Source organism: Xyrauchen texanus, chromosome 2, assembly GCF_025860055.1.
Source record: "Xyrauchen texanus isolate HMW12.3.18 chromosome 2, RBS_HiC_50CHRs, whole genome shotgun sequence".
NCBI classification, from domain to species: Eukaryota; Metazoa; Chordata; class Actinopteri; order Cypriniformes; family Catostomidae; genus Xyrauchen; species Xyrauchen texanus.
In genome coordinates, this window is record NC_068277.1 from 43,804,643 (window position 1) to 43,819,801 (window position 15,159).

General features: G+C 35.9%; 1 protein-coding gene across 1 annotated transcript in view; it reads right to left on the minus strand.

The window, feature by feature from the left end:
• The window catches only part of cdh16 (cadherin 16, KSP-cadherin), a 56,145-nt gene that overhangs the window by 17,676 nt on the left and 23,310 nt on the right, over positions 1-15,159 (minus strand). The window contains exons 9-12 of the mRNA XM_052149582.1: positions 13,153-13,303; positions 12,846-13,058; positions 10,364-10,440; positions 5,241-5,432 (exon numbers count right to left, since the gene is read on the minus strand). Coding sequence (XP_052005542.1) covers positions 5,241-5,432; positions 10,364-10,440; positions 12,846-13,058; positions 13,153-13,303 — 633 coding nt within the window. The remainder of the gene's footprint in view (positions 1-5,240; positions 5,433-10,363; positions 10,441-12,845; positions 13,059-13,152; positions 13,304-15,159) is intronic.

Consider the following 15,159-nt stretch of genomic DNA (forward strand, 5'->3'; position numbering starts at 1 on the left):
CCAAAAACAATATATAAACACTACAGAGCATTCATTAGACACTACATCAGAAAATGGAGAACACCACTTCTAGGGAATGTAGTTACAGATTTTTAAAATTGTAAATAGTAAACGCATTTTAGTAATCATAACTTAGTACATTGAATATATTATTATATACTGTAAGTACTGCAAGTAATACAGTGTAGAATGTCTGTATTTTCAGCACTTGCGTACTGTAAAAATACAGTAGTCCAACTGCAAAGGCCCAAAGAACAAAGAAAACTCTAAATGAAAAGCACATTACAGTACACTCAAAATGTTGTGCAACTGCAAAATCATTGAGAGATTAATTGACAGCATCACCTGCAATTGATTTGATCACATCATTAGAAACAAGTGTGAACAATTTTGAGTCATTTTGAGTAAACGATGACAACTGTGTTGCAGTTGAGTTTAACTTTTGCCACCCGTGTTTACCATATTGCAACACAAATGCATCACAGTGTGAAATGCGTTTTAGTGTGTGAGAATGTGTTTAGAGTTTTCCAAAAAGAGTGGATGAGATTTGCATATGGCGTCTAACTACCTGAATTTGTTAAAGGTTTTGCCTTAACTAAGTGATTGGTTTGACAAATGGGTTTAATGTTTGAACAATTGGTACAGAGAATGTGGTTTAGTGTTTTAGCAATTCAGAAAAACTGTAAGTCCAAATGATATAAAAAGTGACATTAAATTATTTTTTGCTAATCATTATCCACTCTTGCCTGTTTTAAGGATAAGTGTAATAGGCAAATTAGGCAAGGCAGGAGAGAAGAAGACACATATTCAAGTCCACATGGTCACAAATGCACCTAAACCAAACTGTAGTTTACCATGACAAATAAAAATACTCTGGCCTAATTCAATGATCAAGACAGAGAAAATGACTAATGCCAGTGACTGGAAGTGAATTGCATTGCTGTTTTCAATAGCAATATTACAGAACATCCAAATACAAGCAATCAGATGGAACTCTGGTCAGACCCTGAAATCCTTTTCAAATAATGTATTTCTGAAAACAAAGATTTGTGCCTTTCTCATAAAAAAAAACAAAAAACAAAAAAGGTTCTGACATCTTGTCAGGATGTGGGCTCCACTAAGAATAATTGAGAGTGTTCAGCACACCTGTAGCCCTGCACAAGTGAGCTGTCCTCAAATCCTGCATAATATAAAAATCAGAAACATTGTTTATAGCTCCTGACATCTGTAACAACATCAGCCCACCATTCTAACAGGCTTCAAGGCAACAGAACTTGTTTACTAAAAACAGTACTTCTAATGGGGATACAGAATACATGTGTCTTCTAGCCTGGATTGCCCATGGTGCAAGCATGACACACTGTAATTAGCTCCTGTTAATTAAGTATCCAATTAATTAATTACCTAGCCATAGCGTAACAACAGTTGTGCAGAGGGAAACATACAGAGAAAACAGACAAACAGAATACCAAACAGGTGGCTCAATTGCTTCAGTAAATATCAGGATGCATAATACATCTGTTTAAAAGCTATTTATTATTTATAAAATAATATTCATATTATATATTTATAAAATAATATCAATATTTAATATTAAAAAGCTATTTAAAAATGTATAAAAACTGCCTGAAGCTGACCAAACAGTAGCACTACTGAATGGTTTTTAATGGACTCAGAAATCAAGGGAATCTAATCGTGATCTTGTGATGACCCAGTTGTGGGACAACAGCATCACCTGAAGGGAATGTAGGTCACAGATCAGACCTTGATCCCTGGCTGAGTGGTTTGCTAAAGAATGACTAATCTGTTGCTTGCATACAATGGTACCCCAAAAGTATTCATGCACTTAGGCCACGTTTAAATATTTATTAAATGTATTGCATTCACAATAATTCAAACAGGGATTTTATTAATATATATATATATATATATATATATATATATATATATATATATATATATATTATTATTATTATTATTATTAATAATGTATTTTTCCAATGACTCCCAAATATGATTACACCCTTGGAAGACACCCCTTCCTAAAATATTATGCTGTAATTAAAATATGTTGTTTCCAAAAAACTAAATATTTGCGTTTATTTAGCATTTAACTAAAAATAATTACTATTACACCAATTTATAACAAATATTGTTAAAATATTGTTATTGTTAAAAAAACGGTAAAATATTTACTTTGCATTCAGTCAATGGGGTATCTTTTTAATATCCAACATTAGAGCAATGTGAAATGCATAAACTTTTAGGGAAATTAAGGAAGCTTAAAGAGAATATTGGCATATAACCGGTGAGCAAGCTAAAAAAAAGAAGAAAAAAGAAAAACTCCTTACAAGGAGATAAAAGATAACAAGGTAGTACAGATGAAATGAATAAACTATAAAATATGTGCATATAAGTTTTTATTTGTAATACATTTTTTTGCTATATAGATTAAATCATGAATTGAGGGTTCTGTGATGGAACAGAATGCTTGTATAATGGAATACAAGGGTTATATGATGGAATAGACATGTCTATTACAGAAAACAAAGCTTCTATGATGAAACAAAAGGGTTCTGTGATGGAACAACATTTATTTTATAATAGAAATTATAGGTTTACTGCAAACCCAAAATGTTATGATGAAACTAAGGGTTCGATGCTGGAATAAAAGGGGTTCTATGATGGAAAGTTTAGGTCTATTATGGAGAAGAGGGGTACTATGATGGAACAGAATGCTTCTATGATGAATACAATGACTGTGTAATGGAAGAGACAAGTCTGTTACAGAACACAAGTATTATATGATTAAACAAAAGGGTTTTATGTTATTATAAAAGAGTTTTATAATGGAAAATATAGGTCTGTTGCAGAACATAAAGGTTCTATGATGAAATGGAGTGTTTTATAAAAGGCTTTCTATGATGGAAAAATTTAGTATAATATGAATAAGAGTGGTTCTATGATAGAATATCATTATTTTATGGATATACAAGGGTTCTATGATGGAAGAAACATGTCTTTTATAGAACAGAAATATTCTATGACGAAATAGAAGGGTTCCATGATGGAATAAAAGGGTTTTCATAATGGAAAAGATAGGTACATTGCAGAACAGACAGATTCTATAATAAAAATGAAAGGTTCAATGATGAAATCAAAAGGTTCTATGATGAAAGAGCCAGGTCTATTGCAGAACATACATATTTTATGATGAAACAAAAGGGTTCTATGCCAGAATAAAATAAATGTATGATGGAAAAGGTAGGTCTATTGCAGAACAAAAAGGTGTTATGATGGCGCAGATGGTTCTATGCTGGAATACAAGGGCACTACAATGGAAAAGACAGGTATATTACAGAACAGAAATATTCTATAATGAAACAGAAGGGTTCTATGGTGGAATAAAAGGGTTTTATACTGGAAAAGATAGGTCTATTGCAGAACAGAGAGATTCTATGAAGAAACGGAGGGTACTATGATGGAGTTAAGGGTGTCTTTTAATGGAAAATATAGGTCTATTAAGGAAAAGAGGTGTTACAGGATTATATAATGAAATACAATGGTTATATGATGGAAGAGACAGGTCTATTACAGAACAGAAAGATTCCAATAAAGAATAAAAGGGTTATACCACGGAAGAGATATAGACAGAAGACAAAAAAGAGGGGTTCTGTGATGGAAAAGAAGGGTTCCACTGTATGATGGGATAGCAATGAAAAGAAACAGGTAAGAAAGGTTCTATGATATATAGGTATATAGCAGAACAGAGGGGTTCTATGATAGAAGAGATAGGACATACAGTACAGTGTACTGTATGTCATACAGTACAGGTTTTACTTGTAGGTGATAGTTTATATATGTTAAGCTTCGATGATGATTAAATTCCACCATACAAGAATGCAAATAAATGTACTTTGGTTGTACATGATATATATTTGATTCAATAAAAAATTTAGGTTTTTCTTCATCATTCATCATTAATGGGTATGCTGGAGAACTGCTGTGTATGTGTGGTGCTACAAAGGTTCTAAATGGTCTTCAGAAAGCAGTATGAAATAGTACTGATGTCAAATTAGGTAAACTACTTTGGAAAATAGTGGCATTAAACATAGTCAACACGTTTATGGTCTCAGTTTTTCTCCCTCGTGTTTCATAGGACTCTTACTTTTGAAGTGTTTCCCCCAGACTACGTTTCCCAGTATGCTCTGCCTTCATCACTGCAGTGTGTGTGTGTGTGTCCTTTATTAAAGCTTGTAATTAGAGAAATCTCTCATCTCAGCAACGACTCCTTGCATTAAATTTGACATCCCAAAAATTGCATTTAGCAAAAAATCTATTGGTAACACTTATTTTGATGGTCCCCCTACAGATATTCAACTGACTATAAGTGACTTATCAACTGACTTGCTATAGTTAGTAAACAGTGTTTCAACAAACTTTCAGTATCCTGTATATAGATTTACTATTTACAATTCTTTGTTTACCTGCTCATATTCTTATTTCTCCTTTTAGTTACCTAATGGCTCTACTGACTGTTGGATCTTAATTTCCTATCAGTAAAGTTACTGTACTTTAAGGTAGTGTCAATTGTTCCTCTATAGCTACCTTGGGACCGTCAAAATAAAGTGAACAGCACAATAAAGTGAACAATAAAGTGAAGGCATACAGTTATCTGACTGCTACATGTCTCCTTCTTTGAAACAGACTACCAACAGATGGTAAATACCAACACTGATAACACATAGGAATAGCAGTACCACATTGCAACAGCACATAGACGTATATGTAAAAGAAAAATAAATGTACAGAAGTCATTGTTTTGACCAATTTTAATGAAGTGATGTCCTCATCAATAATGAAAGTAGATCATTAATAAAGATCTATATACAGGCTACTGAATGTTTGTTGAAACACTGTTAACAAGCTATAGCAAGTCAGTTGATAAGACACTTATAGTCAGTTGAATATCTGTAGGGGGACCATCAAAATAAAGTGTTATCAATCTGTTCTTTTCTTTCAAATTTTTCCAGTTTAACCCGAGTTTGAAGCTTAGATCAGACCATTAGATCATTTCTCAAGACTTTCTTTTCTGAGCCACATTTTGTGACACTCTTTTCTGAAACATTTTTGCAATTACTTTAAACCAGTTAGTCCCAAAATAAACACAGGTGAAATACATAATATGTATTATAGACATGTTCTGGGAGTAGTAGTCAGAGAGGAGACAGAAATAGTACCTTATCCAAAATGAGAGCAGCTTCATTGGTCTGTCTCTCCGTCACTAATGTAAAAACCTCCTCCTCATTCCCAGACTCAATCCTGTAGTCCACCTGCCAACTGTCTCCACCCCACTCATCTGCATCCCATGCCGACACCACTGTTACCGTGGTGCCGACTGTAGAATCCTCAGTCAGGTGGAAGGGTCCATACTAGAGAATACAAATTGAGAGTAAAGATATCATTACTGTAAAATATTTATGATTAGAAAGTTTAGTATGATTAGATAAAGCATGAGCAGAGTGGAGGAGATCAGACAGGTGGGATGGAGAGGTTGACAAAGAGTGCAGACAAAGGAGAAAGACTGAGACCGAAAAAGGAACACAATAATCTGGAGAGTTGAGTCAGGAAATGCGTATATAATGTGTATCAGTTTTAAGCTGAAGTATCTACCTTTTTCGGTGTTAAAATACTTTGTCCTATTCCAGCTTAAAATGAAGAGACAGCCATAAATAAGCCATTCATAGGTTCATTTTCTTGAAAACTGTAAACACTGTGTCTCTGTGGCGCTATGAAAATTCCTCTGTTTGTTTTGAGAGACCTGCCTCAAGAGAGATGATAACATTGTCTTGACTAATGGCGTGAGCTGGGGGCAGGACTTTCTGTTTGTTTGATCAACAGCATTAAAAGGGGGGCGTATTCAGAAAGCTGTTCAGAAACCACACACTGTCACAGTATGTACTGTATTTGGTGAAGGACACATGTATCTTGAACCTTGGATTTAGGATAGACCTCACCGAAATTACCGGCCAGGTTGAACTGCGATGCACCTCACTGATCTCTGCCTGCATCACCATGGTCTAATGATGGATTATACTCTTGAAATGGAAAACATAGACTACCATTTAATTGCCAACAAAACCCTTCAGCAGCAAACTAAAAAGGACAATGTATCTATGTGAACTTCTGCAGTTAATCCAGGATGGACTTCAAAGACATTGGTCATTAATCTTACAGTTCCTACAAAATCTTTGTTTAAACACTGACCCTTAACACTTACTTTGTTTAATAATTTTAAACCATGGCTTGCACTATACATAAATAATATTGGCATTATATTCATGATGTTAGCTGGAGGGGAACTGGCCCCCACAGTGAGTCTGGATTCACCCAAGGTTATTTTTTGAGTTTTGTGTTCCTTGCCACAGTCGCCTTCGGCTTGCTTACTGGAGTTATAAAAACAATTATTATTTAATTACTTATATTTAAACACAATTCACAATAGTATTTTATCTAATTACTCAATGATGACTCTTAAGACATAGACATTACAGTTTTATCTTCTGTTAATGCCTGATATTCTGTAAAGCTGCTTTGAAACGATGTGTGTTGTGAAAGGTGTTATACAAATAAAAATTACTTAGTAGTATAAAAAGACTTTGGACATACTTCATCTGGGGATGTTGGCATCATCTCGTGACCCGAATATATGATGTAATAAAAACAATCGTGAAAACGATCTGATTTGGTTTTGTTAAAAAAGCCCCATTTAGGCACAAGGAACAATTATCTTGGGATATACAGTATGTAGCATGTACAGTTGAGAAGAGCCGTCCACCTCGCGTTTCATAGTGATTTAAATGCAGGGTTTATAAGTGGATTCGGAATACTACTCCATTGGCATACTGTTTTTTGCATACTATACATAGTAGAAAAGTATGGATATTTGGACGCAATAGTCCAAATGCAGAAATTACATACGTCAGCTTTAAATCTAAGAAATGCAAATGCTGTTTTCTTTCTTATCAGAGCTTGGATCAAGGCCTATACAGCCACATTAATTACTGTAGTTCCCATAGCTCCCACTCTCTCATGCTCATACAACCACACACTTTCAATCTTAAACACTTCCAACATCTGCACCTACAGGTATAAACAAAAATGCATAGAGCAACTAAGATTGCATGAACAAACGAGAAAATGTGTTAAGGAACCAGTGTTGAGGAGTAACAAAGTGCTAGCAACACTAGATTATTCAGATGCTCGACAGTAGTCCAGGTATTTTCACAGTAAAGTAGCTTTACCAATAACAAGCTGCTTTTTCCAACAAGTAGCAGTTTAGCTAATCACTACATTGCTGTTTTAATGTCAACCCGTAGTGAGGCTGTAATGAAACAATGCTCATCTAAACTGTCCTCCCTCTTTCTCTCTTATATGCAGCATTGTGAATTCCAAAACATTAAAGTGAATCAGTTTGTTTGGGCGATTCCTGTAAACAAATGGAATCTCAGAATCTTGACTTTACAATATATTTAGCTGATCCTACCAAATCTTAAATAATGCTTTTTAATTTGCTTACAAATAAGAACTGCTTTGTTCTCATCATTTAATATTTTTATTATCACACCAATTACATTCAGAGTTGGTAAAAGCAAAGAAAGATGAGATAGCCATGTGTTATAGAGTAGCTATATAGCTGGAAAGGTCTCAATTTGTAGACTACAATGAGCAAATGAGGCCAAACTGCTGAGAGTTTTAATGTATGAAATGACACATAAATATAATAAACAGGAGTGTCTTTTTGTAATTCTTTCCCTTATTACTTCCTGAAACATACATATAACATAGACAATGACATATCGTAACTTACAGCAGACCACCCCGATTCAAATGAGCCCAAAACAATATGATAAGAAGAACTTTGAAATATTCCTCAAAGAGTGTACATGGAAAGACGATGCACAACAGGGCACTCAACACACACTGTGTATATATGTGTGTGTTTGTATGTGTTTGTTTTGTGTGTATGCACATGTCCAAGGACTTTGTGTGTGCCAACTCACATCCATATGTGCTCCTCTAAAGGACTGGGATGCTACTGAACTCTTAATATTTCTGTATTTTGTAATCTAATCCATTCATTTCCAATGGCTGGTCATTTTTGACTGGGAACACAAGTGTAACAAAGTGAAATAAATTGTATTTTTTTTTTTATTTTTTTTTTTTGTTTTTTCAGATATCATATGTGAACAAAGTCAATGAATTGTATTCCAATTGGATTACATAAAAAACCAAACAAAAAAAAAACCCGCCCAGGTCAAAATGACCGGAACGCAACATATGGGTTAAATAAACGATTCACTAATTCACTAAGTCAATGCATCCTCTTTTTTTTAAAGCTAAATATTTACTCAGTGCTGTTTATTACTATGTTTTCGACAAATTAAGATTAAATAGATGTTTCTATTTTCATTAATTGGATTTAGTATAAATGTACTGTATGTATTTATGCTCAGTTTAATGTTGACACCCTTACTGTTTATTGTCACCTTAATTGAGATATTCATTAATCTTGTGCCAGACAATAACTGTTATGATTGCAGAATTATAATAAATTGCCCACACTTTTTTTCCAAAAATAAATGCATAAATCTGCCTATGAATCATTTGCACATTCAGGATTGCCAACAACATGTTGGCTGATATGATCTTCAGTTTATGGCCTTTGAGTAGACTATAGAGGAGATCTTTATCCAATGATAACTGTTAAACCATGCACTAGTTATAGTATTGTTGACCTTTTCTGTCTCCATTTACATATATTTCTTTGGAAGTGCTGTTATGTCTGATCTGCTCGACCAAGCAGTGCCAACATTCTGACTCATGACATACTGAACTAATGACATAGACATAACCTTTTTGAAAAGCTTATACACCTCTATGGAGAAATAAGGAATAGACTACAGGCAAAGCTGAATTTTAGCTTAATATCTGAGTAGTAGTGAGAGTGTCTTGGAAGAGAGTAGAAAGTGTATGTGCATGTTTTCCTGCAAACACTGATGTTCATATCTCTAAGTATAGCAGCGTTCACCAATCATCATCCATGTTAAAAAGTTTTAACTGCATCCTAGAGACTACATGAATACATAATGAAATTAATCTTTCCTAAGGCACACAGCCAGAGCGGTGAACTCTATGGATGTTTCCAGAATGCAGAACAGTGCACATCTCCTCTATCTGTGTTTTCCACTTCTTTCAAAGAGGATCTAAATATACCAACTGATTTCATGCCAGAACTGCTTTTGGGAACTCTCCATGTTGCCTGCCCTCTATCTTTACAGGAGCACTCAGTCTTCACCCACCTACATCTCCTGTATTATTCACAACACGTGGGTGGAAACAGACAGGGTATTTTCCAGAAATCAGGAACCACTGCCTGCCTTCATCTCTGCTCTGCAATCCGCACTCCACCCCTCACTTTATTTAGTGAATTGCTCATTGATTAATAGTCAGTGCGGTAAGTGGTCATTTTTAGAACATTATCTCAGGTTAAGAAATTATTCAAAAAATAGGATGATCAGATAGATATATTATGTAAAAATGTGATATTAAGCCCTGCAGGAAGATCACAATACATTATACATTTGTTTATAGAGTGTTACAGATATTTTTAAAGACATCTGGTAGAGTTAACTAACACAAAAATCAACACTATGGTCACAAAGAATTCATAATCAAAGCTTATGGCTTTGGGATACTGTTTAGGGGTAGGGTGAAATACCTTTGATATAATAAAATATATTTTCAATCATAAATTGATCATTCGAATTTATATGCAGCTTTTCAAAAGTGTTGTATTAAAAAACATATTTTTAAATCAGTGAATGAATTGCATTTAGTGTACAAGTAAGAGAAGATTTGAGGTGAAATTCTGATAATGAGTCTGAGTTTGTTTTTGGATAAACTGCTTTTCAGTGTCATCTGATTATTAACATGAATACTGTCCATTTGGAGTGCTCAAAACTGGATAAAGAAAAAAATCATAGCCGAATTGTTGCACTTCTATAAACCTGAGATTAAAGCATGAATCCCTCTGAAAGCTCATCTGTCCCTGTAAATCAAATTTTCTTGCACAGATATCTTTAACACACCCAACACACACACACTCACAGATAGAGAGAGAGAGAGAGAGAGAGAGAGAGAGAGAGAGAGAGAGAGAGAGAGAGAGAGAGAAACCGAGACAGAGATAGAAAGAAAGACTGATGGACAGCAACAACATCAAAATAAAAAATGTAATTCACAAAACCAAAAACAATACAAAGCATAAAGAGAGCAGCATAAAGAATTGCAGAACACATCTTACCTCATGGTGGGTGAAGATTGGTGGGTTGTTGTTTTCATCCAGAACTTTGACTATGACAGTGCAAGAGCTGTTCAGCCCTGAAGATAAAGTCAGAGAGCAGATTAAGTTCCTGTTGACTGCCATTACTGTAAGGGGACAGAATTGCATGCCAGATTCTACACAACATATTAAACATGCTAGCGAGATGTCAGTTAACTCATTATTCACACTATGTGGGAAAGAAGTGACATCTTGAGACCTATTATTTGAGTCTATAATTCGACCAACAGCAAGCACTGTAGCTGTACCATGCTGCATAATTACAATAACTACAGTAAGGTGAATTAGGGTAATCTGGGACACCAAATCTCTGTGTGCAGTACATTAATTACTTTACCACAGGTAAGTCTATGACATGACTATATTCTTGCTAAACTGTATATTTATATTTACTAGATTAGAGTGCAACAATAATAATATATATCAGTGTAGATGATAGTGGACTTCTGTGTACATCTATAACTGTCTGGTTTGGTTTAGCCACCAAATCAGACAGAAGGAAACTACAATGGACAGTCAGGACTGCTAAGAGGATTATTGGTGCCCCCCTGCCCAACCTCCAAGACCTGTACATGTCTAGAGTGAGGAAATGTGCAGGTAGAATCACTCTGGACCCCACACACCCTGCACTCTCTTTTTGAACTCCCTCTGGCCGGCGCTACAGAGCACTTAGCGCCAGGACAACCATGCACAAAACAGTTTTTAGCCTCAGGCCATTTATCACATGAACAATTAAACTACCTTCATGACTCCCATAGTTTAACTCACATTTAATTTAATAACTGTACATACCCCTTCCTTGCACATATATTACCACTTGTACATGTACATATGCTATTCTATGTTATATTTTATGTATACTCTTACCTTGCTTTATATTATTTGTCTCACTTTAATGTTCAGTGTGCACTTACTTGCTTGTTTCTCCTATCAACACAAACCAAAACATCCTTGTGTATGCAAGCACACTTGGCAATAAAGCTAATTCTGATACTTTATATACTGTATATATATATATATATATATATATATATATATATATATATATATATATATATATGGTACTGTGCAAATGTCTTAGGTACTTGTAAAAAATGTTGCATAGCGAGGATGTTTTCATAAATAATACCATAAATAGTTTTCATTTATCACTTAACATCATACAAAGTCCAGTAAACATAAAAACAAGCTTAATCAATATTCGGTGGTGGACTCTGTGGGGGTCATGCCAACTGTTGCAGGGCTCCCTGTTCTTCTATTCTATTTGCAAAATGAATATTTGGGAGTCTAAAATGTAAATTTCCTATTGACACACTAAAGCAGATGATATAAATAACCATCTTAAGACAAATGTTTTTGTGAAACATCTTACAGTATGTGCCTAAGACTTTTGCACAGTACTGTATATTTACAGTATATATATATATATATATATATATATTGTGACGAGGAGGAGGGTGGGGCCGGGCTGTAACTACAAATGCCCGTCCCCCAATCGGGTTAATCAGCCGAGGAGAGGGATGAGTGCAGCGGGATGCGGCAGTTCGAGAGCCACACACAGCTGCCATGTGTGTGTTTGTGTTTTTTTGTTTCATGAAATAATATTTTGACTGTTCAGCTGGTTCCCGTCTCCTCCTTTCCCATCCTTACCTTGTTACATTGGTGCCTAAACCCAGAAAGGAGGAGAGATGCACTGTCGCGGAGTCCTCGCCACTGCCATTTTCCCAAAGGAGCAACCACGGCCGCATGCCGGGGATAGAGGTGTCACTGCCGGCCATCTGGACGCAGAGGGGCATTCCATCCACCAGGGGTCGTAGGACTTGCTCCGGTCTGCCTGGGGAGGAGTGGCTGTCGGCCACCAGAGGGTGGAGGAGTGGACGAGGACCAGGCGACGGCGTGTCTGGGAACCGGTAGGCAAGTTTTTTTTCTCTCTCTCTCTCTCTCTCTCTCTCTCTCTCTCTCTCTCTCACTGCCACTCCGCCTTGCCCTTTTCTTCTCCCCTTTTTTGTTTTTCCCCCCACTTGTCCCCCTCCCCAGCTCTAGAGAGGTGGGGAAAAGCCTGCCGGCAGGCGGGGCCACAAGGGCTGTGATTTTGGTTTGATTTTGTTTTGTTGGTACAGCAAGGTGCTGCTCATTTGTCGTAGCTCTGCAGGAATGATTTTAGGTAAGCTGGAGCAGATTGTCTCATTTGTTGGTCTGAAGTGTTGCACAATCACAGTAAATTGCAGTAATTTGAAAGCACAAATATGTCTACCTTAGTTCACCCTACCTCAAGTTTTATATAGAATTATGTTTGAAATTGACAATGTAAAATTTGAAGAAAATGAATCTCTAAACAGACAAACCAATTAGAGAAAATTGTACAAAATGACACTTTTTAATTACTGTGTAATATTCTACTAGACTGATTTTGCATTGATCATCTAAAGAGGGATAAGTGAACCTTTAGCATCCTCTGCTGTGATGGTGAGTGTGTACTGTGGGGCGGTGCCCTCCATGGTGTCTGCCTGCACTGTGATCACTCCTGAGTCACGGTCCACACGGAACAAATTCCGTGGCGTTTCAGGCATCTGTCCGACCAGCCGATAAAATATTCGCACATTATCTGTTTTCGGATCGTCATTGTCAGCCGCTTGGACCGTAAGAATTTCCGTACCTGTAAGCAGAAGATCATACTTCCAGAAACTCTCCAAATGTAGATTGCAGCTGAAAAAAAGATTGAAAATATTTCTTTGTTTTGATTTTGTAACCTTTAGTTGCAAGCTCCTTAACCACAGTATGGTACTGCATCTGTGGGAAAGTTGGCCTGTTGTCATTGGTGTCCCCCACCATCACTCTCAGCTCTACAGACTTAGCAATCTCTCTGCCATCTGGCCTCTCCACCACTATATCAATATGAAACTAAGAGAAAAACAACAGGGTTGGGAGAGGTACTTAAAAAAACGATTGTGAATACACATTTACAAAGACATCAGTTAATGTGTCACTGTCTGTTGATGTTGTAATGAATACAATAATCATCTGAAGCCTAATCAGCTGAAGAGAATACATGCTCATTCAAATCCCCTTTATACAGACTAAAGCAAATGTCCCAAATAAGAGCAGTTAGTGGCTTTTAATGTTAAAATTCAATGCTCTTAGGTTACAACAGTAACGAATGGGGATCAAACACCATGTCTGTAAAGCTGCCTCATTTGCCCTTGTTGCCTCAAGCCATTTCACTCTACTAGTGCTATACTCATTATACTGACTAAGTATATACACTTATGTAGAGCACTAGATGGGCAAAGCATTGAGCTATAAACACCTGCCTATTATGGCCATCAGCATTAGTAAAACACTTACACCTTATAATTCAGATTACCTTTACATACTAATCCACAGCAGGTGTTTTTATGTATAAAATAAATAATGGTATTGTTGATGGCTGGCTCTTCTTTGGGAATGGAACTTAAGAATGTTATATTAACTGATTTTCATTCACAGCTGATTTCACCAAACAACTCATTTGAGTGGAAGTGATGTGGATTTTGTGGGGAGCATAGTTCATTAATTAAGGCTAATTATATAAAGGCTTTGAGTATAAAGAAGCAAAACGAAAGTAAACAAAACAAAACCAAGAAAAAAAAAAGAAAACATAACATAACATAACATATCACAAAACAACAAAACCAAGAAAAAAGAAAAGAAAACATAACATGACATGACATAACACAAACCAACAAAACCAAGAAAACATAAAAAAACAAAACATAACATAAAATAAAAAATAAATAATAGTACAATAAAAACACTCACACAGTTTATAGGTTGTACTTTTAACAAGAGGTGGGTAGTAACCCGCTACATTTACTCTGTTACATTTACTTGAGTAATTTTTGAAAATAAATACTTCAAGTCAATTTCAAATGAAATTTTTAAACTTTTACTTCTTTACAAAGCGTGGCGTTACTGTTGTTACATTACTGGGTGTAATTTTAATTCATGTGTAATTTATTGAGAGATTAATTATTGAATGGGACTTTTACGAGAACGGAATTTCACACTGCTGCGCGCGCTGTCACAGACTGTCACTCAAGTCATCAATGCTGCAGCATCAAACTCTTCAAAGTGAAACACTCTCTATACTCCGCACAGTGAAAAAAAGAATAGTTTCGTCATGCAATGCCTTCTTTTAACATCAATACAAGCTGATATTTCAAGATTAAAATCTCAGCTTCAACTTCAGGCAGCACGCTGAAGTAAGTTTTGGCTCTAATGCTAACACAGGCTTTTCTGTGTAATGTGATGGCCATTTTCAGGGTGATAATGTAACTGGGCTTTTATGACATCAGTTTTTAAGTGTACATTTATAAATCAGTGCAGCAATATATCAGTGCGCTTTGTCCCGCGTCCCGCTTATAATGAGCAGTATTTGTGCATGTACTGTAAATTATTGCAGCTACTATGGGCAGATTAACTGTATAAATCCATGTAAGCAACCAAATTAAGTGTAAATGCCTTTTGCTCTGTCAGTCGCGTGATTGACAACTGGAGCGTGTACAAACAGCATTTCTGTGCGTTCACAGCGAGGGGCGCAAGGCACGCGTGTGTGAGATGTGCGGGCACGAGGCGATCGTATGGCGAAGAGAGTGGCTCTGTCCGAAATATTTCACTCATTCACTATTTCCTATATAGTGAATGGCAGTTAGTGTACTATATCTCAGCAGTGAGTGAACGAAATGAGTGAGTGAATTCGGACACTGACATATAAACCA